Consider the following 24,329-nt stretch of genomic DNA (forward strand, 5'->3'; position numbering starts at 1 on the left):
TCTTTTTTAAAGAAAGCAGTTGAATAATCCTACCAGATGTGGAAGTAGAGGAATATTTAAAGAACAGCTGAGAAGTTGTTTGCAGAAAGTCTTATTATAATTTTGCTAAATAGATGGACTTACTGCTTATCAACCTTGCACATTTTAAATGAAAGTATGAGCAATGTTGAGGCAAAACATGGCCAGTAAAGCAGATCTGCTATTGATGTTCCTAAACAGTTCAGTATCTGTAAAGCAGGTTTATTACCCTGCTTGTGTTGTTCTGTAGTATGTAATGGGCACATTCATTCTAGATACTTCAGCATGTGAAATCTTGGCACAGAGAAAGATGGAAGACAGGAATGGCATTTTTGGTTTTATATTTTAATATATTCGGTCAATTCCTTACTATGTGCAAGTAGCAAGATTAACAGATGCATTGGTAGGTTTGAGCTCCTTTAAAATGATCATCTCATTTTAACTCATCCCCACAAGGTCTGGAGTAATTAAAACCTTGGGAAAATGCCTAAAAAAATATGGTGTAGAACAACTTTTGCAAGTCAAACTTTTAACACAAGTATTTGGTCATTTTAAAAGTCAGTCTGTCAGTTTGTTCTCAGAACCTTTCAGACCATGCACAGGCAATGCCCTAAGAAATGAATGCACACAGAGCAACCAGCCAGTTAAACCTGGGGCTGGAAGCATATGCAGTATTTACTCAATGTACAAATAGTTTTTAATTTTGTCCAGAGAAAACCATGAGTAGCCCAAATGTAAAGCAGAGATTTGTTTTTTTCCATGACAGTGTTCATTTCTGTAGTGAGCATTGCTCACTTAATACCTGGAGAAAAGGGGCATTTTGTGCCAGCAGGCAATCAGCAGTTATGTGAGTGTATGCACTTAAAAAGCTGAAAGCCTTTTCATTACCAAATGTAAGTTCTAAAATATTTCCAAGTATTTAAATTAAGTTGAGGAAAACTCTTTAAGTATAGGATCATGGTGAAAAATTTGCCCTTTGATCTCAAAGGAGGGATGTATAAATGTACACTGATGGAGACACTGTATTTCTCAAATAAGCTGTTGTTGATATCAGGTGTCCTCCCAATGTTTTTTTGTTAGAGCCAACTTCATCTGGAGTGGATCAAATAAGGACTGTTATGTTTGAAAGTCCTCTCCATTCTTAATGGTTTTTTTTTTTTTTATATTAGGGATATTTTGCTATACAGGTGAAGTACTTTGCCTTTCATTATGCCTTTAGGTTTTGAACTAGTTGTGTCATCTAACCTGAAATGTCCTCAATTCAAAAGGAAAAAATTTTTCAAAACTCCTCATTAGTCCCCGAGTTCCCAATTTAGTACCTGCCTCACTACTATAAAAAACACAAAATACTTCATTGCCCACCTCTGTACTGAAATAATTCCCAATTCCCTGCACCAAGGAGTTGCATCAGTATAATAAAAAATTGAGTCTGTTCTACTGATGTCCATGAGATTGTTTAGGATGTACCCCAACCAAGATTTGGCAAATGTTTCATAAGTCACAATAAAGCACCTAGTTTGTCTAGTAAAATCCTGCTTGGTCTAAATATCAGTATGAAGACCAATCTCTGGGGGAAAAAAGTGGTTTAATTTTAACTGACAAACTTTTTTAAAAAGAGGGTAACTGAATGCTCTCAGGAATTTGTAGCATATTTTAATCAGTCTGCACAAAAATTTGGACTCATTTTACTGTAAAATAAGTAGTAGAACTTGCCAAGTCTCTGACTCTAAACCTATTGGGGTAAAATTTTTTATCAAAGTATTTTTTTGGGTAATTATGGTCTTCTTAAATACACCCTCATTGTAATAGGATCATCAGACAAAATCACACTACTCTTGTGCATGAAAATAATAATAAGCATCCTCACAATAGTCATAATTGATTGCCTGCCTGTTTTCACTTCTGAGGATTAAAATCCTTTACCCATGAATTGTCAGCACTCATTCCAGGCCAGGGTCAAATTCTGCCCTCTGGGTGTTCATCAAATCCCACTAAAGCAGGTGGGAGATGTGTGGATGTTGGGAGCGCAGGTTTTGGCCCAAAGTGCCTGCATGAAATGTGTTACCAATATACTTGGGGAAAAATAACCCTTAGTCCATGAAATAACTCTCAATGGAGCTTTTTTCCCTACATGCATGATCCTGCCCTGTGCAATCACATTTGAGGATCACAACTCTTGTACCCACCTGAGCCCTAACTGGGGGATTTCTGTGCTGTGGTTCAGAGACTCAACCATGTCAGTACAGCAAACATCACATGCTGACACGTTGTTCTCTGAAATTACTTATTTGGCATCAAAGAAGGGGGCTTAGCAACAAAAACACCCTTCTGGCTTTACTAAATACAATCTGTTTTACAACATTTTCCAAAAATGCATTTGTCCAAATTATCCTTATTTTTACTGTCAAATTTCCTGTGATGATTTAGATCTCAATCCTGCAGACAGTTAAGAAATGTGAGAAACACTGTCTCTGTGAGCAGTACTTAGAGCTGCCACCACAGGACCAGCAAAGGGAATTTTTAGCACTGAGCACTGTTCAGAGCCAAAGAATGGGGACTTTATTTCTCCATGGGAAAAATGGAATAAATTTGAAGATACAAATTATGGCATCACCATATTGTTGGCAGATAAAGTACACTATCAACACTGCTAGGGGTGACAGTGGTCATTGCAAACACTTACTGGTGGTGGTGTGAAAAAATGAAATTATTGGATCTTTGAAACTAGAGGGTTTGAAAGGATCCTGAACATTTCTTAAAGATCTTGTCACTGCAATTACATGTAGCATGACAGAAGTGATAAAATACAATCTCCTAATGGCAAAGCAATGACAATCAGCCAGTTTTCCAAATCTCCTGGAATGCCCTGGTTGGATAAATGAGTGCTAATGCAATGCTGAACAACTCCACATTTGTGAATTACAGTTTGCAAGATTTCAAAAATGTATTTATTTTGGTGGCTGTAGTTAGTTCTTTCAGATATTTTAAGAAAATAAAGAAATCTATATATTTTCATTCATGATACAGATGCTAAACACTTCCATTTAACATCACAGTTACCAGTGGTCAAGTTGCCTGTAACAGGATGACCTTCATTTTAATTTTAACGAAAGCTTATCTTTCAGTTCTCAAATTATTGTCAAGCTGTTTTTAATGAAATCGTTTAAAAAACCCAAATTCATAATCTGAGGGGGATAGCAGTGCAACAGAGAGGCTTCTTGGGAAAAAATCCTGTTTTGGTACCTATTTACAAGACCCAGCCATAATTATTTGGGTACAACCACCGCCACCAAGGCAATGCATTTTTGAATGTGTTTGTACCTCTTCACTCCTTGAAGCCCTTGTTGTGACATGAAATTTGATTTGTGAATGCTCCAACTGCATCCAAATGACCAACTTCTATGTAAGGCAGATTTTGTTTGTCGGGAAAGGAGGACAAGTTCTTTAAAAAAGTCCTAACAGCTATGGATGCATGCAAAAAAAAAATCCAACTCCTTCTTCTTTATCCCCCTTTAAGGCCTGAGTGTTGGGAATATGTTCTATGTCTTTTCTGATGATGGGATCACAGTCCTTCAGCCAAACGAATGTGAAATCCGGAGACACATCAGGCCTGAAGAGAGGATTTTCACAAGTTACGTAAGTCCTGAACCCAGCAGCTACAGCTGACAGCTGGGAAACTTTCTCTTAATCTCTTCAAAGTTGTTATTGCTAAAGGACCTCTTTGCCACAGGGGTGTTGGAGCTTGGTGGGCTTCATGCAGCATCCCTGAGGTGTAGCATCTTCTCTTGAAAATCAGGGGATCCACATAAGTTCTAAGGCTGACATGGAGGATTTACTGACACGCTGCAGAGAATTTGGCTGGTTATCACAAAAGCAAAGATTTTCATTTGTCCTTTTGATCTGTTTACTTATCCATGCCCCAAATTTGTAACTGGGCTTTAGGGAAGGTACAGAAGTCAACAGCAGAGAGATGTGCACATCATTCACTGGTGCTCCTTTTACTGATGGCTCCATAGGCAAAGAAGTGAGCTACTTTGGGCCACTTTCTGCTCTTTGGAAGTGCTTTGCTATGTTAAACTGCAGCAGGGAGGCAAATAAGAATGCCCAGAAAATGGTTGTGCCCTGAAGATCCTCTGCATCTTCTGCACTGAGAGAGAGACTGCACTGTCTGTGTTTGCTGTGGGCACTTTTCTGTCTGCACTGAATTTACCTAACCCTTGCTTTAGGAATTACAAGGAACATTTTTTCAGGTGTCAGAAATGTCAAGCACTGGCTTGTAGGCAGTGGAGCTCAACATGGCCAGTGGGATAACACGTGCCTGGAGGCTCTGAGAGGTCAGTGTTCTCAGTGACCTGCTATGTACTTCTGCACAGGAACATACAGCAGGCATATCCTCATGAAACTGACAGTTCTTAAAAAAACCACAGGTGCTGAAATACAGCCAGAAATGCTGTTTTAGTCACTCCTTTCCTTGCTTTCTAATTTTTAAAAGGGGAAGTTGAAAATGTGGCTAAAGAATGTGGCTCTTCTAAAAAAAAGGGCTCAGCCTTGATTTCAATTTTGGGAGGAATCAAAGGCTAGAATTGCTGTCATGAGCCCTGCAGGTTGGGTCAAGCTCTGCATCTTATGGGTGTGTAGGAAGTACTTTCTAAATCTTAATAAATTTGTGGTTGATACTGGGTTTTTTCCACGAGTTTTTAATATACCTTAGAGGAAATCCAGACTGATGCTCACCCCAAGGCTAGTCTATGGACTTAATGCTATTAAACCACACCTAAGCTTTACAAAGACAGAAATCCTGTGTTTCTTTTCTGAAGATCTGTAAATATTGAAGAGGTGGTCCTGGAGAAACAGATCAAAAAAAACAAACCAGAGAGGGCACTTTAGGAAATCATGTCAGCACATTGGTGTGCATTAGAGGGATTTTTTACATCACTTGGCTGCTCTTCAGAGACACCTCTGAGGGATTCCTACAGATCTCCAAGGACCCTTCCCTTGGTCTGGGAATAACTGACATTTTTTACTCCCTTTTCCCTTTTACTATCTTGGATGTTTGCTACATAGACAGTAGCAAACATAGACAGTAGACATCCACCCTTGGCTTGAGTGGGTGCTGTGTTGTGAGAGCTGAGGATGAGGAGGGCAGTGTGAAGGCTGGCAGGTGCCTGACTGCATAAATGGCTCCTGGAAGCCCCAGTCTGGGCTTTTGTGTCATCTTCTGGCTTTTAGCATAGATTCCCAGCCTGGCTGGAGGAGCAGAAAGGAAAATGCAGCCAAGTTATTGAGTCTTATATCTTCAAACCTTACTCATGGTCTCCACCATGACACTCAGCCAGCAGAGCTGTGCTGCTTGGAGGTGACAGCTTTCTATCCATAACTGTTGCACATGGTGTAGGTCCCTTACAACTCAGGATATTCTATTCTATTCTATTCTATTCTATTCTATTCTATTCTATTCTATTCTATTCTATTCTATTCTATTCTATTCTATTCTATTCTATTCTATTCTATTCTATTCCATTCCTCCAGTGCTGACATTGTTTTTTGTTGTACCTCCTCTTTCCCTGAACAAGCTCTGATGCAGCTCCAATCACATTTCCCTTAGGTAGGTTGGACCATTATTTAATATTACACAACACAAGGTCTAAAATCAACAGTTGTGCTCACTGAAATTTATATGTGTTCATTCTCATTTTACCCCATTTCCTCTCCACAGCCTGGTCCCACACAACTGCTCTTTCAAATAAAGCATCTTGACAGTAGGAAGAGCAATGAGAAGTAGCAAACTTGCAGGGAGTTGTTGGTGAGACCAAAAGTGACTCTTCAAACTCCTGTGCAGAAAATGAAGACTTTATGAAAAATATAAAGCAGTGACTCAATTAATGTAAATCACTGTTTTTTCAAAGCACAGAGTGATAGTTCTGTTGCTAATAAATGCTGACAGCACTGCAAGTCTTGATGAACCACAGCATGCTTCAAAAGATCAATCCATAGGCTCTGTGGTTATTTAAATTCAATATAGGTTTGCAGGAGGTCCAGCTGTTTAATGTCATTGCATAGAGCCAGGCTGAAGTGTGGTACCTGATAAATTAATTATTTCATGTTTTCCAGGAAAGAAAGGGAAGAAATATCATCCTAATGGAATCCCCAGGGATTTTTTCCCTGCAGTTTACAAGGCTAAGCTTCTTGCTGCTCCAGGCCCTGAACTTGTAAAAATTAAACCTTCTCTTTTTCTAACCCCTCAGGAGGAGATCTGTCCTAGAGCGGAAGGTGAAGACACTCAGTCCTGCCTCTGGGCTTCAGCAGTCAATGTCAGAGACAAGTACATTTATGTGACACAGCCAAAGCAGAACAGAGTAATGATAATTGATATCCAGACTCAAAAAGCCATACAGGTACTTAAAAGTGAACACATTATTCACTGATGACAAAAGACTTGATATAGGACAAAAAAATCAGACTTGGCCCAGTGGATCTGCTGGGCAAAGATCTGCTGATCAGTAAAGAGCTGGGCCTGTGTTGCTTTGACCAGTGGCATCACATGGAGTTCACTGTTCTGTGACCTCACTGGCAGAATAAACTCCTCTGTGGGCTGGAGATCACAGTCTCAGGGCTGCCTCTGCAGCCAAGCTCACAGTGAGTCTGGTAAAATAACACTGGGATGAATTCCTGGCTTAGCTGCCTGACCTGGGTCATAAGCAGTTTGGAGAGAATGCTTATAAACGGGAAGAGCTGGTGTGGGTACAATTCAGGCAGAAATTGGCCCTTGATCTTCTGGCTGTAAGGAACAGCAGAGGATGGAGTGATGTCTACCCAGAAAATGGCACCAAACAGCCAAATTTTTCACCTGCTGCTGATCCCCCCCTTGGTTTGAAGGCAAAGCTGCACAGGGAACATAACAGTGGTGCATGAGAATGCCTGCAGGGAACTGATGTGATCTTTGTCGTGTTCATTTGAGTCTCTGTGTAAATAACTCTCTCTGGGTTTTTTTAAGTCCTTGGATGTGGACCCATTACCAACCAAATTACATTATGACAAGTCCCACGACCAAGTGTGGGTGCTCAGCTGGGGGGACACGAGGAAATCATCACCCACACTGCAGGTACGTCCTTACACCCTGGAGCCTTTGCTCTTCCTGGGCTCAGCATCACTGGTAACACACTGGTGGCTGGTGGGTTGCAGGTAATTAGCCACATTTAATGGTCTGAATATAAAGCTGCTGTTTCATTTGCATATCCAGTGTGTTTTATTCATCCCTCCTCTGTCCATCCTCACATATTTTTCCTGCTGTTTAATTTGTTTTTGAGCAATGACTGTGCCACAGGCTGACAGCAGGGCTGCTTTGTGCCAAGGTCTGATTTGTTTTAAGACTGGTGACAGAGCCAAGTGCCAAAAAGTTGTGCAGCAAGGACTGGCAGCTGGCTGTGAGCAGGACAAGAGTGCTGTGCTCTGCAGCACTGCTGAGGCACCTCAGATCCTGGGGTCAGTTTTGGGCTCTCACTACAAGACAAACTTTAAGGTGCTGGGATGTGTCCAGAGAAGGGCAACAGAGCTGGGGAAGAAGGGTCTGGAGCACAAGTCTGGCAAGGAGCAGGTGAGGGAGCTCAGGGGGGACCTTTTCAGTCTCTACAATTCCCTGAAGGGAGGTTGGAGCCAGATAAGTCAGTCTCTTCTCCCATGTAAGAAGTGATGGGACAAGAGGAAATGGCTTAAAGTTATGCCAGGGGAGGTTGAGGTTGGTATTAGGAAAAATTTCTTCGCTGATAACTTTCTCAAACCCCAGAACAGGATGCCAAGGGCAATGGTGGAGTCACTGTCCCTGGAAGGACCTCCAGATGTGGTACCTGGGGACACAGTTCAGTGCTGGCTTGGCGGTGCTGGGGAAATAGTTGGACCCAATGATCTTAGAAGGCTTTTCCATCCCTGACCATTCTGTGATTCTGTGAGTCTCTCACGGTAAAATGCAAGAAGGGGCTCTCTAGGGCATGAAGGAAAAAAGCCAAACCAAGAGAAGTAAAACCTCAGGGGCAAATTGTGTTATTGGGTGTTAGTGATTCCATTGTTGGAGTGCCAGTGATATCTGTGGAACTCCTCCATGCTCAGCACAACCAGACCTGCAGTGACACTGGGACTGAGAACTGTACATGATGGACACCCAAATCACCTTCCACTTCTGGATGACCTTAGCAGATTTACTCTTCCATTGACAGCACAGAGAACATGGAGAATTGCCATCTAGTGGGGCGTTTTTCTGCTGCTGTATGATGTATGACAGAGTTGACACCAGCTGATGGATCTGCTTTGATCCCTCCAGACATCCCATTCTCTGGTGGTGGTTTTCTGGCACTTGCTGCCCACCCTTTCTGGAAAGAGGTGTCACATGAATACTCCTTCTGCCAGAAGTGTTTGCTGCTAGGTCTGCATTGAAGCATTTCCCAGCAGGCAGAGAAAAAGGGGGGCTGTACTTTCTGACCTAAAAACCAACAAATTGGAGTCTGCATTAATTGTGGGGTTACCCAAAGCTTCTGCTGGGGATACTGCCCCATGAAGATGGGATGAGCCATCCCTACCATCCACATGCTCCATCCAGTGCTGACTGTCAATAATAAACACTGGACCAGCTACTCATCACAGGCGACTTCAGGAAAAGATGCCAAAATCAGAATGGAGGCACATAAATGAAGGTTTCCAGGGGAGCAACACCAAGTTGTCTCACCCGGGGATGTGAGTTTCCTGTACAGGGTATAAGGAGACAAAATGGACTCTTTTTACCCTTTCTGACTTAATTTCATCCATCCAGCTGTGAGAAGTTTCTGTAATTAAAGGAGAGATGGCACAAGCATGTCATTATTAGGGAGAACACACCATCTGCACAGTTGGGAACTTGTTAGAAGGTTCCGGGTCTCAGATAGTCTTTTCTGTTATCTTTATGATGTGCAGTTACACACATAGAGATGAGATTAGCATCATCATCAGCAGATCCTTTCTTTTTTCTGACCTTCTTTCCTAAAAGGTGGGCAGTGACTAATTGGGCAAAGTTCCTTCTTAAAACCTGCAGTGTTCAGTTGCAGAAATGCAATAAAATACTTTCTTTTAATGAAGATGCTGCTGCAGAGGTTGATCTAAATTTCCACTCCTCTGGAAGTCAGGGATTTATCAAACTGCCTGTGCAGCCAGCTAAGGGGATGCTGTTGTTTGGCCATTACTGGCTTGTGGGAAGCAAATGTCTGGCCTCTTGAAAGCACTGTGCTAGGCTGGGCATCCTTCTTGAGCAATCTAATTGGAAGAAATCTAAATGGCATGACCAGAACAGCTGTCTGAAATAAACCTTTTAGGGATTTAGCATGTCTTTCATGAGTTATGTAGCCATAAATTCAAAGCAACAACTGCTGCAGATTAGAGCAGCAGAAGGTCCTAATGAATGGACTAAAGTGGTCTTAAACCCAGCAAACAATTTGAGCGTTTAACATTTTAATTTTTGAGAACTTTTCCTTTCTGGAGCAGTGGAGGAGCTGAGTTCCCCTGTCCATGGAGATCTGTGCTGTGCTGGAGGGCAGGACCAGGGGGCAGCCAAAGGGAGCTTCTTCACTCCTCCCTGGACTTTATATTGATGGATGAACAGTTTTTCTCCTTCAAAGTGATAATTAACTGCTGTGAGTTAGTGTTTGATCCTTCAGGGTGGTAAATTATCACTGTGCATTTAAGTGAGATTAATAAATATGACCATGGAGTGAATGTTTACTTTAGACAGTGAGGGATAAATTATTATTGTCCTGCTGTTGTCATACTGCTTCAGCTCCTGCTTGACTGCTCATTCTTGAGATGTAAACAACTTACAGGAGTCAAGTTGTGTACTTACCTTACAAATGTCATGCCTCAAATACTGTTTGCTAGCACAGCTTTTCAAGACAACTACACCAAACAACGTTTTGAAATCATTAATCAGTTGAGTCTACTACAGCCTGGAAGGAGCCACTTGGTGCTGTGCCTGTCTCTAATCTGTATTTACCTTTCTGCCTTACTCAGTGCTTATCCTGTGCTCAACCTTGTGTGTATTTATTGTAGGTGATTCCAGAGGCAAGCACTGGAGAGGATCCACATGTTATCCACACACCCTTTGAAGGAGTGGGAGATTTCTTTATACCACCTACAAATCTTATTATTAATCATGTTAGGTGAGAAATTCTTTTAATGAATAATAATGGTGACCATGCTGCTCCTTTCTCATAACCTTAAAGCACTTTACAGATATGAATGAAAAAATGAATGAGTGAATGAATGAGTGAAGGAATAAATAAATTTGTAATGAATCTTAACTACATTTATCCCCATTTTCACACATGAAGTGAAGAAATGGTTGAGGAAATTGCCAGTAGTTATTCAGCTAATCAGTAAAACAGCAAGAAACAATCCTGGACCTTCCCTTAGACCATGCACAGGCATTCAAGCCTCACCTTAGTCATCCCTCCTTGCAGCTTATGGCACACTGCTCTGCCTTACTTGTGCCAGGAATTTGATGGCCCAAAAAACACCTTCCTTGCCACAAAACTGTTGTGGATCTGAGCAGAAATCTGTGTCAAGGATATATTGCTTGAACTGGTAAAAATGTACTCTGCCTGAAGCATAAAATGTGGTTCTTTCACATGCTCCCAACTTGTTCAAGTATTGGATCTCTGTGTGAGCCTTATGGCTGGAGCAGAAAAATTGTATGCACTGCAGATTTAAAAAAACAAACCTCCATGAACTATCAGTTTTGAATGTTAATGTGATGTAGTGGTTAATGAGGTTGTGTAACTAACATACTAATAACCTGGAGTAATACTGGCTGCTTCCCAGCAGGCACAGGAAGCCTCCCATTAACATTATCAAAATTGATGATAACTGCACAGCAATTTATACTATTATTTCCATGTTATAACAACTGTTTAACCATCTTCTGTCCTCTATATAGTTTAACTAAGTTAAACACTCAAAAAACATAATGTAACTCATTACAGTAATCTTAGGTTTCCTGCATGAAACACCGAGAGAGAAGGGGTTAAACTTAAATGATTATGTGTTGAATCTGTCCCAAAATAAATAATTTTGCCTGCTGAAACACTAAATAATGATGCATGCCTCATGGCTGTCATTTGTAATTTCTCTCTACTTCATATTTCCAGTTTTCTTTCACAATTTCATTATGGGTAATAGTAGTGCTAGGAGATGAATGACTTTGCTGAATGTTAAAATCTGAGCTGAGAAGGTGAGAATTGAATTCAAAGACAGGAAGGTGGAACAGTTACACATTTTTGTTTGTTTAATTCTCCTTTTGCTTCAGTGTGATTAGTTGGCTGAAATAATAAATATATATTACTGTCCATAGTTTTCCATATGCAAAGCTGCAGATGCAGTCCCTGATTTCCTGTTGCATTTGTTCAGGGCCAGTTCTTTGTCTGTTCTCTCTCACCCTCAGCACAGAAAAAAATAATTGCGTGCAAGCTAATGAGACTCATTGGGATGATTTTCTAAAGTCTCCACTCAGAAACAATAAATGGCAGTACCAGCCTTTCCCAGGAAGGTGAACATTTAAGCAATTTCTTCCGCTAGCCAAATAATGTTTGTATGCAAATACCCCTGCATATGTATTTCAGCTGCCTCTTATTTTAGATGGATATCTAGAAATGTTTCCATTTTTATTAGTTCCAAGGGTAGACTGTTGTCTATTAAAAACTCTCTTAGTACAAAGTTTGCTTTGAGATTTCAGATCACACATTTGATGAAAGGGCTGAGCCTCTTCTGCAACTGTGGGCACATAAAATATATCCTGACCCACTTATTTAAACGGGAGTTTATGATAAAGATAATTTCTTAAGTTCTTCAGGCATTTGGCCAAGTATTAAAGTAAGTCTTGGGAAAAAAAAAAGAGCTGTAAGGGAAAGCACTTTTTAAAGTATACTTAAAATTCATTCATCCAGGAGAAATACAAGTGTCATATCCAATTTCCACACACACAGTGCACTACGACTCTCCACTGCAGATACTTTGTGAAGCCTCTAATGGATGTGAGTATAATGGGGAAATGAAAGGCTTAGCCCAGTGATTTTCATGGGATCACACACTACACTGGCTCATCCTTTAGAAGTGAAATCATTGCTGAGTGTCTCATTGACAGATGGATTAAGAATAAAGAAATAAACCTAGTGTTTCGAGCAAAATATGTATTTTCTGCACAGGAGCACGTTGTTCTCCACATTTCACAAGGCAATTTTACATCTTCTGAGGAAGTGATACAGCACTAAGCACTCACTTCATTTCCCTCTGTCTGCATTGAATGGATGAAAAGATAGTTGATGTAAAATTAGTTTTTGTAAGTCAGTGTCAGTGAATCCAGTGGAACACAAGCAGGCTGTTTCTAAGGGCTCCCTCTCAAATTAAGCAGAAACCTTTCTTGGCTATTCTTGACCTTTTCTTGTCTTCAGCAAAGGTCAGATGTGCTGCAGTATATATCTTTTATGGAACATTTATCCTCTGCTCACTGTTTTTTGCCCTGTCTTGAGACAGAAAATGAAGACCCCTTATCTTCAGGACACCCTGGTTATGTTCCTCAAGAAATGTTTTACACATTTCCTGGGCTGCCAGGATGGTTTTTAAGAGTCTGCTCTGCACTACAGCCTTGCCATCTCCTGCAGTGGCTCCCAGGCACCACGGGTACCAAACACACACCACAGCTTCCCTCTGGTGCTGTCAGTTAAGAGATGAGATTAGATATGGTCTTCATTCAGTGGTTGTACATTATATTGTGCACAGCTATATTTATTATATATAGTTACTCTCTAACCTCATCCTGGCAGCAATATGCTTTGTTTTGAATGCTTTTCTATTTTGAGATTGAATGCTTGCGTATATATTGAATCTCATGACTGTAATCTCAGATTAAATACAAACCTGGTCAGTGTTATCCTACTGAACACCCAAACCTTGATATCACTTCTATAGAAATTGGTCTTCCCAGTAAGTTCCCAATATAAAGCTGCTGTTTCATTTTCATATATCAATATTTTGTGCCCAATTTTTAAACCCCAAAAAAAGATTTTGGCTCTCAAAGATTCAAACAGCTAAGCAAATGTTCAAATTTCCAGGATCAGGTTGCTAATTTGACTGAAATATATCCCTCCTTCTAGGATGTTTTAGAAGCACTAAAACAAGACATTTCTTACAAAAAGAGACAGCATTGTAGCATGCGCTTCCAAAACCAACCAGTAAAAGGTCCCCAGTATTGCAGACACCCCCAAAACCAACCAATAAAATGTCCCCAACTCTGCTGACTTTTATCTTTGCTCAAGCCTGTCACCGCATCTCCAGAGGTGACCTCAGTGCTTTGTTTTCCGTTTCAGGTTTGGCTTCGTTTTCAACCATTCCAAGCACGCGGTCCACAAGATAGACCTGGAGACTGTGACGCACATCAAGACCATCCACCTCAAGGCCTACGGCTGCGTGCCTCAGGCCATGGCCTACACTCACCTGGGTGGTTACTACTTCGTGCAGTGCAGGAGGAGCCGCCTGGGGGCCGCCTCGCCGCAGCTCGTCATCGACAGCGTCACCGACGCCGTGGTCGGCCCCAACGGCCGCGTGGCGGGCGCGCCCCACGTCTCCCCCGACGGGCGCTACCTGGTCAGCGCCGACCGCGCCAGCGGCACCATCGCCGTCCAGGCCCTCACCGTCCGGGGGGAAATCAAGCTGATTTATGACTTGAAAACTAACATACACGTGTCCGATCTGACATTTCAGCCCTCGTTCACTGAAGGCAATCAGTACTATATATACGCTACTTCACATTTGCAAACAGATGTGCTTTTTGTGGAGCTGTCAACGGGGAGGATGAATGTACTGAAGAATTTAAAGGACCCAATCGCGTCCAAAGACTGGCCCTGGAGCAGCAACAACAGAATTATGAAAGACAGTGGATTATTTGGACAGTATCTCATTACACCAGCTAAAGATTCGTTGTTTGTTATAAATGGGAGGCAAAATACGTTACGCTGTGAGGTTTCAGGTATAAGGAGGGGTAACACAGTGGTCTGGGTTGGGGAGGTATGAAAGGGCAGTAGCAGTGGAGCCTTCGGCAGGCAAGGACCAGTTGGACCTTTACACTGCAGGAAATGAGCAGTAGCATTGTATATTTTTACACTGGGAAAACAAAAAGACAAAAATCCGCTGTATAGGCTTCATGGTACAACACTGGTCTACTTGCAAGTTTTATAATATAAAGTATGCTCTGCTAATAGGAAGTGGTTTTGAAGGGATATTTTTTATTTGTGGGTATGATTTGTGGTTATGAGAAAAATGCTGGGAAGCAAATAATATCTCCACTGAGATATCATACAAGCCACGAAACCTAATATTTCTGTAGAACAAAACAGATTTTGACTTTCCATACTGAGGAGTTTTTATGTTCTGTCCTAACATCAGTTTTCTTCCCTGTATCCCTTGCCTGTTGGCTGCACTGACTACCCCACCCCAGCACAGGAGACAGCAGCAGCGAGGACTATTCACCTTTTGAATATTCACCTTTGGATGATGAGGGAAAGTAAACATCAGAGCAGTTTTCAACCCAGAGAATCCTAGGAGAGCAATTTAATGAGAACTGATCAGTTTTCTCTGCAGGATGGCTTTGAAAGGGTTCACTGATGTGATTTCAGAAGGAGGCATCACAGAAATAGTAACTGTCAGCTCGCTTGCTTCCGCACTTCATTTTGCTCTTGGTCCTACTGAAGGCAATGGGATGAGTCCCCCCTCTTCCAGTGCACATTTGTGTGATTGTATTTGAGAAATTTGCCATGAAATATCCAGGCCATTACCCATCCAGGCCTGGGTAAGAGCTGGAAAATACTGACAGGGGGGTCAGAGTTTATGTAAACAATTTTGTTGAGAAGGTGGCATTAGTCTTTCAACGGCTCATGAGTGTGGTCAGTTTGGGAACAATATGCAAAATCTACTCTGTGGGGGTAGAGAATTAGTTTTGGTTATTCCCATAGGAGACAGCAACAGTTGTAGAAATCATTGGTTTCCCTCATTAAACATTTAGGAGCACTGGAATCACTTGTTTCTTCATAAAATAACAGTTAAAATAACAGAGGTTATTTTTAATAGAGAACTCACTCATTTTCTAGTCATAGCCTTAATTTGCCTGTTTCTTTTGGAACAACTAGAAAACAATTTTTCTTTGTTTTTTTCCTTTCTGTTTATAGTACACTTGTTTATAGTCAATTATCTTTTAGTTATGAGCAAAGACATTCATGTAAAAGCAGCTGAATTATCCAAGAATGCAACAGCTGGCATTGAGAAATTTCAGTTGAGTTCCCATAAAAACATACAGCCATTTATTTGCACACTTGGAAGATATAAAAAACTTTTCTATTTGCATTTTTCTAACTTTCTGTATCCATCACTATGAAGTAACGAGGGCAAAAGCAGCTGTGGCAGCAGAGCCAGGCAAGAAGTGGTGCCATCCAAGCAGTTGTAACCATCGCTTGGATAATGGGGTGTTCAGGTGGGTGAAACCTCTCTGCAGGTAAAATATCAGTAGCATTGGAGGCACCCATTGGCCTCTGGACAGACCCAGCTTGGTTTGCCAAGGACCTTGTTGCCCAGAGTCTGCAAAATGCTGCCCTTGAACACGTGCAGTGATAGGTAGTGGTGTAATTATTTCCCTCCACAGATGCTTTAAGTCACCCATTCCACAACATACACAGAGGGATTTTAAGCAAGAAGGAAACAGAATAACACTGGCAATCTTTGCTTTAAATGGTTATCAGAAAAGCAGCATTCTAGCATTGCTGTAGACCTGAGGTATTTTACACCATTTCAGTTCTATAGAGAACATAAAAATCTGTTCCGACAGACAGAGAAGGGGAGCTGAATCCAATGAATTCATTAACCATGGAGTCCTTGAAATTGTCCTTCAACATCCGTGTGCTGAGTCCTACATTTCTTTCACTTATGAGCCATAGGAGTTAGAAGAGACTCTTCCATCATTGCAACACAGACATGTGAAACAGATGGGCATAGCCTTCCTTCAGCAATGCATGGTGTCCATGATTTTGTATTCATCCCATTAGGAAACATATCCCATGTCAAAGAAAGGAGAAGACCAGCTTTGTAAGTACCTTTAAATATGCACAGCTCCTTTCTTGAACAAAGCTGTATCCATACATTGCAGCCATCCTAAATGTGTTTTACCAAGGCCAAACACTGCTCTCGTGTTACCTTTTATGACTTCTTGAGTATTTTATTATGCCTATGGTAAGTTTTCCCTGTAGAGATGTTCATTGTGTCATAGATCAAGCAAATATTACTTTTTTAAGAATATTAAAAAAAAAAAGTGTATATATATGTTCAGGTAAATATTCTTGAGACTGGTTTATATATAGGCTGTGAAAGATGTGTAACAGACCTCACTTTTTCCTGTTTGTTGCAAAGTATTGGAATAACATTCACTTGAAAAAATCCCACTTGGACCTTCCAAAGATGTTCCCTTTGTTCCCTCTCCAGCCCAAGTTCCGGTGATGTGTTTTTCTAAAGTATCCTAATGGTTATATATCATACTTAGAAAATGAAGTATAATTTAGATTGTCCACACTACTTGTGAACAGTTCCAATGACAGTCAAATCTGACATTAAAGTGCTGCACATTTGTTACTCTGATATTTTTTTTTTTACTACACAGAAATTTTATATATATTCAAAAAAATGTTTCAAGTCATATTTGCCTTTCAACTTTGTCAAAAAGAGACTACATTTCCTTGTGGCCAATTTCTTTCACTATCCTTTTGGTTCTCCACCAATTCACACTTAATTCTTAGTTACTAAATTATTAATTTATCATAGTGATTAATCAAAATTGATCTAAATTGAATTAATGATCTTTTCATTAACTTATACCCTCATATATCAGTAGGATGTTCTGACACTAGAATCGTGGGGAAAATAATCCTTGGTTGCCCACTAAGACTGCAGTGTCAAGATCAGATGCATTTGCCATTCATCACTGAGGTTAAACAGCAGTAGGATAGAAATGCTGATTTGTCTAAGTCGTTCTGTCTATATTTTCACTTTCTGAATGGAAGTGCCTGTTCAGAAACCATCCACTTTTAAACTGGAAGCAAAACTCTCAAGTCCCTCATTTGGAATCTGTGATGGTTAACATATTCTTACCATTAAATACTTTGGTTTTTTATACCACTAAAAAAAAATCAACAGAAGTACCAAGATATTTTGGTGGGCTTGTCTGCAGAATGGGTGGGAGATGTGAACTGGCAGGGTGGGTTGGTCCCCCCTGCAAAAGAGATTTCATGAGGGGCTATTGAAAAACACACTGCCTTGAAGGCCTTGGGCCATTTTGCTGCATTGACCTCCTTGAACACAGCTTTGCCCAAGAGGAACACCAGTCCTGACGACCTGTTGACAGGTACTTATTTACTTGATTTATGCCATGATTAGGTCTTAATTGCCTGAGTGCCTGGTGGTGCACTGGGTGCTGTGAAAAACAGATAAAACAGGTCAAGGGCTCATTCTGTAAGGAGATAATGGCTAATTCCCCTTATGACCCTACAGCAGGTCAACAAAAGGAACAGGAACAGAGGCTGGGGAGACAGATATGCATTAACCTGGCTATTCATAAGAGATGTGGGCATGCCATAATGCCTTGGTATTTTTTTCCCTAAGACCACCTTTGTCCCTCCCTGTACAAGGCTTTGTGACTCTCTCTCAGGTTACAGGTGCAGCTGCCACCTTTCACTGACCCCCAGGACTCAGGGATTTCCCTTTGTGCCCTGTACCCTTATGACTCACTGCCTCACTCTCCAGTAATTGCTTCTTAGAAAACCTGGGGGTACATCCTGCTTTTCTTAAGGAAGTGCATTATGCAAGGCAAGCAGCAGCACTGGCCTTCTTTATGGGATTCCCATCTGAAACCAGCCCCCATCACTTCACCCTCTGCTTTGTGCATTTTCTCATGGGCCCAAAAGAAACCAAAAAAACCCCACCAAAGTCCATGTATAGGAAACAGAGATCAGTCTGACAATTGGCTCTTCCAGTGCTGCTGTTTGCTCACTGGAGCTCATTTCCCAGCCTGACAAGCTCCCCTTCAACCTACAGAAGTACATCCCCTCTGCCTGTCACGTCCGATTTCCCCTTTGTGCATCTGTAGGACAAGGCATTTCAGACATGATGTGGGCACAGCTGCCCATCACTGTGGTGTCCCACTCACCTGGCTGCTGCCAACTTCCCCCAACCGCTTCTGCAGAAAGGGATTTTTATTTATATTCTGTCCCTTGTTAATTTTTGAAGTAGACTGAAATAAAACACAGGGACATCTCTCCATCTGGGGACCAGGAAGACTCATGTGTTCCTTTAATACACAAGGTGGTGTGATGGTGTGTGGTGTGGAAGACCAGAAAAATTCCCAGCCAAGCACTGCAAGCTCAGGAATGGACTGCTCCTCTCTGCTAGTGGAAGAAAACCACACCTCAAATGTCACTCTTTTTTATCCTGCCTCCAACAAGAGGGTTGGGGTTTAGTTGGTTGGTTTATTAACACTTGTTTCTAAAAGAATAAAATAACAAGGCTATAAAGATTTTTTTTAATAAGCCTGAAAACAGAGAAGAATTACAGGCAGGCAGGAAGCTTACATCTGCTCATGTCTGCTAGAAATCAGGATGCCCCAAAAATGCAGAGGTGTGGACCTGGGGGTCATACACGAGTGATGGGGTTGAGCTGAGCTTGGGCTTGGGCTATGTGAAGAAGCTGCAAATACAGACCTTACATTCATTTATTTTTTATCCCATGCAATGTGAGCTGGCTGTGCAGCCCAGCTTAATGCATTGGCCAAAATACCCTCAGTTTTGTCTGCCCAGTACAGTGCAGTGAGATTTACAGCCTGGACAAGCAGAGCAGGATGGTTTGGGCAGGACCAGTGCAACTTGTTAAGTTCTTGGCCCAATCTACTCTCTGCACCAGCTGAATTAATGCCCATTACTCAGTTCTGTGGCAGCAAAAGGTCCTCACCATGCAGCCCTGAGGGAAGATGTAGTGGTGCCTTCACAGTGCTGTTAATGACCCTCGGTGCCTTGGCACAGGATGCTCAGGTGACTTACAGTCCCCACAGACGTGACTGGCTACTAAAGAAGCTTTCCATCTTTGGGGACTATTCCCTTGTGATTTTATTTGCCCTTTATTCTATAAAATCATGAAAAAAAGGTGAAAACTCATCTGAGTAGCACAAAAGGCTCTTGCATGTCTCATCTTGAGTTTAGGAAATATGGGGATTGTGGGACGTATTTTCTAAATGCTTGTAGCTGAAAACAAAATGCATGAAAAAGAAAAATAAATTCCAGTTCACAGTACTAACTTTAGAAGAAAACAAAAATAAAGAAAAATAAAAAGAGTCCTGGTGTGGTGCTCCTATCAAGCAAATTGCCACATCCCAGAGGCTTGTTTAATTAAGCACTTCAGCACTTCACTAACCTTTGGCAGTCTGTGGTGTCTTTGACACTTTTCCAAAGCCATCAGATGAAGGCAGAGAGCACAGCAAGAGCAGAGAGCCAGCTGTGCCTCGTAAACAAGACAAGCGCTAAATCAAACCAGCAGCATCCCAATTTCCAAAGGTCAGACCACTGCATTTCCAGAAGCACAGCTCCAGTTCCCAGGTCAGCACAGCTTTCTGCCACTGTTGCACACGGGTGATGCCAGGCACGGCCTGATGGCCACATCACCCCTGTGCCATCAGATACCCAGCCCTGAGCTGTGTGTTCCTCAGTTTCTCTTCAATTAAAAGAGAGTGTGACCACAGCTGGCACTGCAATCACCTGCAGTCACAGCAGGGTGTGGAGTTACCTGGAGAGGAGTTTACTGCAAGGGGTATTGCAGAGAGAGTTTTAATGTTTTATTTAAGGCTACAGTAAACTCAATGTTAATGGGCTTTCAGAAGCTGGAGTTTCTGTGGCGGAAAGTTCATCATTTCTTCAGAGAATTTGCTTTGAGGGCTGGCAAAGCCTGAGTTGAGCTGAGTCAGGCAGGAGAACCAGGCTGGCAGCTCCCTTTTCGTTTTCTTTAAATAAGGCATTGGCTAGGAATTTGGGGTGGTAGGGGTTTTTGAACTCTATTTCCTACTTTTAATTGTCATCCTATTTGGCACAGCTGCTCCTGCAGGCCAGTTCCTTCTGTACATGTCAAAGCTGTTCTGAGAATTAACAATGAATTTTCCTCAGCTGGACATCAGGCCTGTTTTGCAGACAGTTTCATATGAGCTGCTATGTTATGTTCCTCTATATTTGGAGTGTTGCATTGGGTTTAGTTTCATATTTTCTTAGTTTCATATTGAATCAAATATAATTGCTTTAAAATACAGTGTCAAAAATGCTGATGTCTGATGAGCTGATGGGCCACAAAGAGAGGCTAACTACTAGTTTATTATCATAGAATCACAGTATGATTTGGGTGGGAAGGGACCTCAAAGCTCATCTCATTCCAGCCCCCTGCCATGGGCAGGGACACCTTCAACTACACCAGGTTGCTCCAAATCTTGTCCAGCCTGGCCCTGCTGGGGCACCCAAAACTTCTCTGCCAGCCCTCTCCCCATCCCTTTCTTTCTGGTGAGTGATGTGCGCTGCTCCATCTCCTGCCAGGCATGTCAGCTTCAGCTTGGTCTCTTTCTCCAGCCCATGAGCACATCCAGCCCCAGCGCAGACAGCATCGCGTGCCGTGTCCAGCACAGCTGAATTCCTCCAGGAAGGTGCCCACCCTGACTCAGACAGAATTAGAGATCCACAGAATCACAGCAAGGGCCAGCCAGTCCTGCCAGCCACACACGCCCTCTGACAGAAAGTGCCAGCCAGCCCTGCTCCCTCAGCACTTCTCCACTTCCCAAGCTTGCTCAGCACAAAGTCAGCTCTGTGTAAAACACAACTTCAGCTTTGAAGCTGGCTGGTTCTGGCATCCTACCATTGGCACATAGGATGCCAGCTTTGTCCCACAGCCAAAATTTCTAAGTATTTTCTCTCTGTAAAATTATTTCAGTCCATTGGACACGTTGGCTTCTTAATGATTTGCTATGTATATTTTATTCTCGCAAGGCATTTTCTCAAGCTGAAAAATTATGTTATTTTTTTAATTTATTTTTCATTTTTCCATAATTTCTATTTCTTAACGGAGGAATGAGATGCATTGCCCTTTCTTTCCTCACATGTGGACCACAGTGGCAAAACCACCCATTGGTAGCAATTTCTAACACCAATAGGGCAGATAAAACATCAAGCCCAACCATTCCCAAGCCCCCACTAAACCATGTCTCTAAGTGCCACATCTACAGTTCTGTTAAATCCTTCCAGGGATGATGTCTCCACCACTGCCCTGGGCAGCCTGCCTGTTCCAGGGCTTGACAACCCTTTCCATGAAGAAATTTTCCCTAACATCCAATCTAAACTTCCCCTGGTGCAACCAGCTATCACCACACCTGGCACTGGTCCCTCCACAGCTCATTCTGGTGTCAGAACTTCTTCTAAAAGCAATAGAGTTGAACAAGGTGAGCTCCCAGTGTTCTGAAGCACATTGTACTGCTGCTTTGTGGGTTTATTTTTAAGATTAGCTGGACATGTCTGTGTAATTTATAATTATAGTTTTGGCTTGGGAAATATTAGTCTGTTTTTACATGGAGCCATTATAATGCTGAGACACAGATTGCTAATTATCAATATGTCTAATATGATCTTTGTAATAGTCCTAAGGCAAAAATATCCTGCTTTTGACAAGCACTATTTGCTGAAACAAATTCCATTTAATCAAGACATGAAATCTGGACTGAAAGACAGCCTAGCTTGTCAACACTACTAATGGGAGCAGATACTCCTAGAGGTTGTTTTGCATTAAGGCTAACTGGTAAAGGCCAGGAGCTTTTGGAAAAATTTCTTAAACTGGCCTGTATAACAAGGTTAAGCTGCCTCATTTTCTTGAACAGTATTTTATTTTAGAAGCTTAAATCAATGTTGATCAGAACACTCAATTTGACAGCTTTGGAGGCTGAAATCCTCTCTGTACCCTAAAAACTCCTTTCACCAACACCCTGTGTGCCCTGCCTGAAGGTCTGGAGAGACCTGAAATCCCACAGACATGGGAGCACAGGGGCTGTGTCAGCAGGACTATCACCACTCCTGAGTGCTTCTCATAACAGGTTGGAGGTTAAAAACCATCCCTCCTTGAAGCACATCAGCAGAAGTCATGGGCTTTGTCCCAGGGATGTGGAGGTTGCTGCTCGCCGCTCGTCAAGTGAGGTTCGTTAATGTGCAGAGGGGTTGTGTGCAAAGCCAGCAACTCAAGGTCTGCAGCATCCCATATGGCAGTAAAATTATTCAAGGAGAAATTATGCAGATAGTCAACAAGTTCAAGCTGCAATGAATTATGCTGAAAACATCAGCAGAAGTAGCAGTCAATTTGTGTTAACGGTCAACGAGCGCAGTTCGCTTCTTTTCTCCAGTTTGAGGCCCTGGGGGCTCAGGGATGCTCTAACAAACTCCCCATAGCTACAGCTCTTACATCAGTCTGTGACAGCACTGGTAAATTAGCAGGAAAAAAATGTCTGAGAGTAACAGCCATCACGCAAAGGACACAGCACTTCATCCACTGGCAGCTCATCCACTGCTTTTCCAGACACAGCAGAGGGCAAGTGTGGGAGGAAAAAGGGCAGCAGGGAAGGTGCTGGCTTTACTGCAGTTACAGCTGGAGGCTGACTCCCAACATGCTACAGGCGGGAATTGTTTCCAACAAACAGGGGGCAGGGTTATATTAGTTATTAGAAAGAAATATCCACCTGTGAGGGAGGCAAGGAACTTGCATGGGTTGCCCAGGGAAGCTGGGAATGCACCATCCCTGGGGGGACTGAAAAAGCATGTAGATGTGACACATGGGGACATGGTTTAGTGGTGGTCTTTAGTGCTGGGGTAATGGTTGGACTGGATGATCTTAGAGGTCATTTTCACCCAAATGATTCTGTGACTCTATGACTCTGAATAAAGCACAGGTTTTAGAAACTATAACCAGGTTTGTGTCAAACATCCTTAAAAAGGTCACAAAGCAGGAGGGAGGCTGATACAGTCATCCCACAACATCATGCAATGATACTGAATCAATTTGTGTTTATTTAAATCCTTGCAGCAATAAAATCAAACCCACTGGCTCTGGTTTCCAAGTATTTCTTTGAGTCAGCCAAGAAAATCCCTGAATTATCATCTGCAGCAAACAGAAAGCAGACGCTCTATTAAGCCAGGCTGTAAATTTCACTGAAAAGCACACCTTGACTGATAAATCAGGGGCTGTGGTGGCAATGGTGTTAATGCAAAATGAGAAAATGCACATTACTGCTCACGAGGGGCAAATAATGTATTTGTGGTGTTGCAGGAGAGAGGCAGTTAATGAATGCTCATTCTGTAGCACCACTTGCCCATGAAACCCTTCAGACCATTGCCTAGAACCTCCCAACCAATGGATGGAATTGAAATATGGAAAGATTTGCACTTATTTTCACAGCTCCTTGGGAAAGCTGGGATGGTCTAGAGCATGCTGTGAGTTTGTTGAAAACTCAATGTCAGAAAAAGCTGTGGGGTCCAGGCTGCCTGTTCCCAGATCATCAATAAAGACAACATGGCATCTTCAGGAGTTTGCAGTCCTTTCACCTCAGAACAAAAATATTTGCTCAATGAACCTTGTGACTCTCTGGGGCTGTTTCTGGAGCTGGAAGCTGGGGGAGCACAGGAGCTGCAGCACTAAGCGGGGGGAAACTTGGGCTCCTGCACTGTGTGAGGCACGCGGGGGTCCCAAAGACACCTCAGTCACCAGGAAAGGGGTGTCTGTGTGTGTGACTGAAACCCAAAGGTGGCCCATGGGTACCCCAGGACAGGAAAACTGGTTCCACTTCAGCAGAGCGAGTCTCACCACAGTGATGTGATGTTTAAACACGTGAAAAGGAATAGGAAAAATTAAGGAAAGTTCAGTATAGAATTTACTGAATTTACTAGAATATGCATTGCTGTCAACTCTAGTAATATTGGCATTTCAATTCTTTAGAAGCCCAGACAAATTAGATGTTTGTATTCATTTAAAATAATTTCTCCTCTTTGACCTAGCCTAATTTATCATATTATGTCTTTCTGCAGTGCTTAGGCGAGCTGCTGTTTAAATGAACCCAAAAGAATATACGAGTAAAATATTAAGCAGTTGTCATTAACAACAAGGTTCATTAAAATCCAGGACCACAGTTTCCATGCAGCTATTTTTGCCAA

At 42.1% G+C, this 24,329-nt stretch overlaps 1 protein-coding gene across 3 annotated transcripts in view; it reads left to right on the top strand.

Moving 5' to 3' along the window:
• Window positions 1-16,704, top strand: part of FSTL4 (follistatin like 4) — a 208,142-nt gene extending 191,438 nt beyond the window's left edge. For all 3 annotated transcript variants that reach the window (XM_058034588.1, XM_058034590.1, XM_058034589.1), the window contains 5 exons: window positions 3,536-3,654; window positions 6,264-6,413; window positions 7,013-7,120; window positions 10,084-10,193; window positions 13,395-16,704. In XM_058034588.1, coding sequence (XP_057890571.1) covers window positions 3,536-3,654; window positions 6,264-6,413; window positions 7,013-7,120; window positions 10,084-10,193; window positions 13,395-14,097 — 1,190 coding nt within the window. In that variant the 3' untranslated portion in view covers window positions 14,098-16,704. The remainder of the gene's footprint in view (window positions 1-3,535; window positions 3,655-6,263; window positions 6,414-7,012; window positions 7,121-10,083; window positions 10,194-13,394) is intronic.
• The last annotated feature ends 7,625 nt before the right edge of the window (window positions 16,705-24,329 follow it).

This window comes from Melospiza georgiana, chromosome 15 (genome assembly GCF_028018845.1).
Source record: "Melospiza georgiana isolate bMelGeo1 chromosome 15, bMelGeo1.pri, whole genome shotgun sequence".
In the NCBI taxonomy this organism is placed as follows: Eukaryota; Metazoa; Chordata; class Aves; order Passeriformes; family Passerellidae; genus Melospiza; species Melospiza georgiana.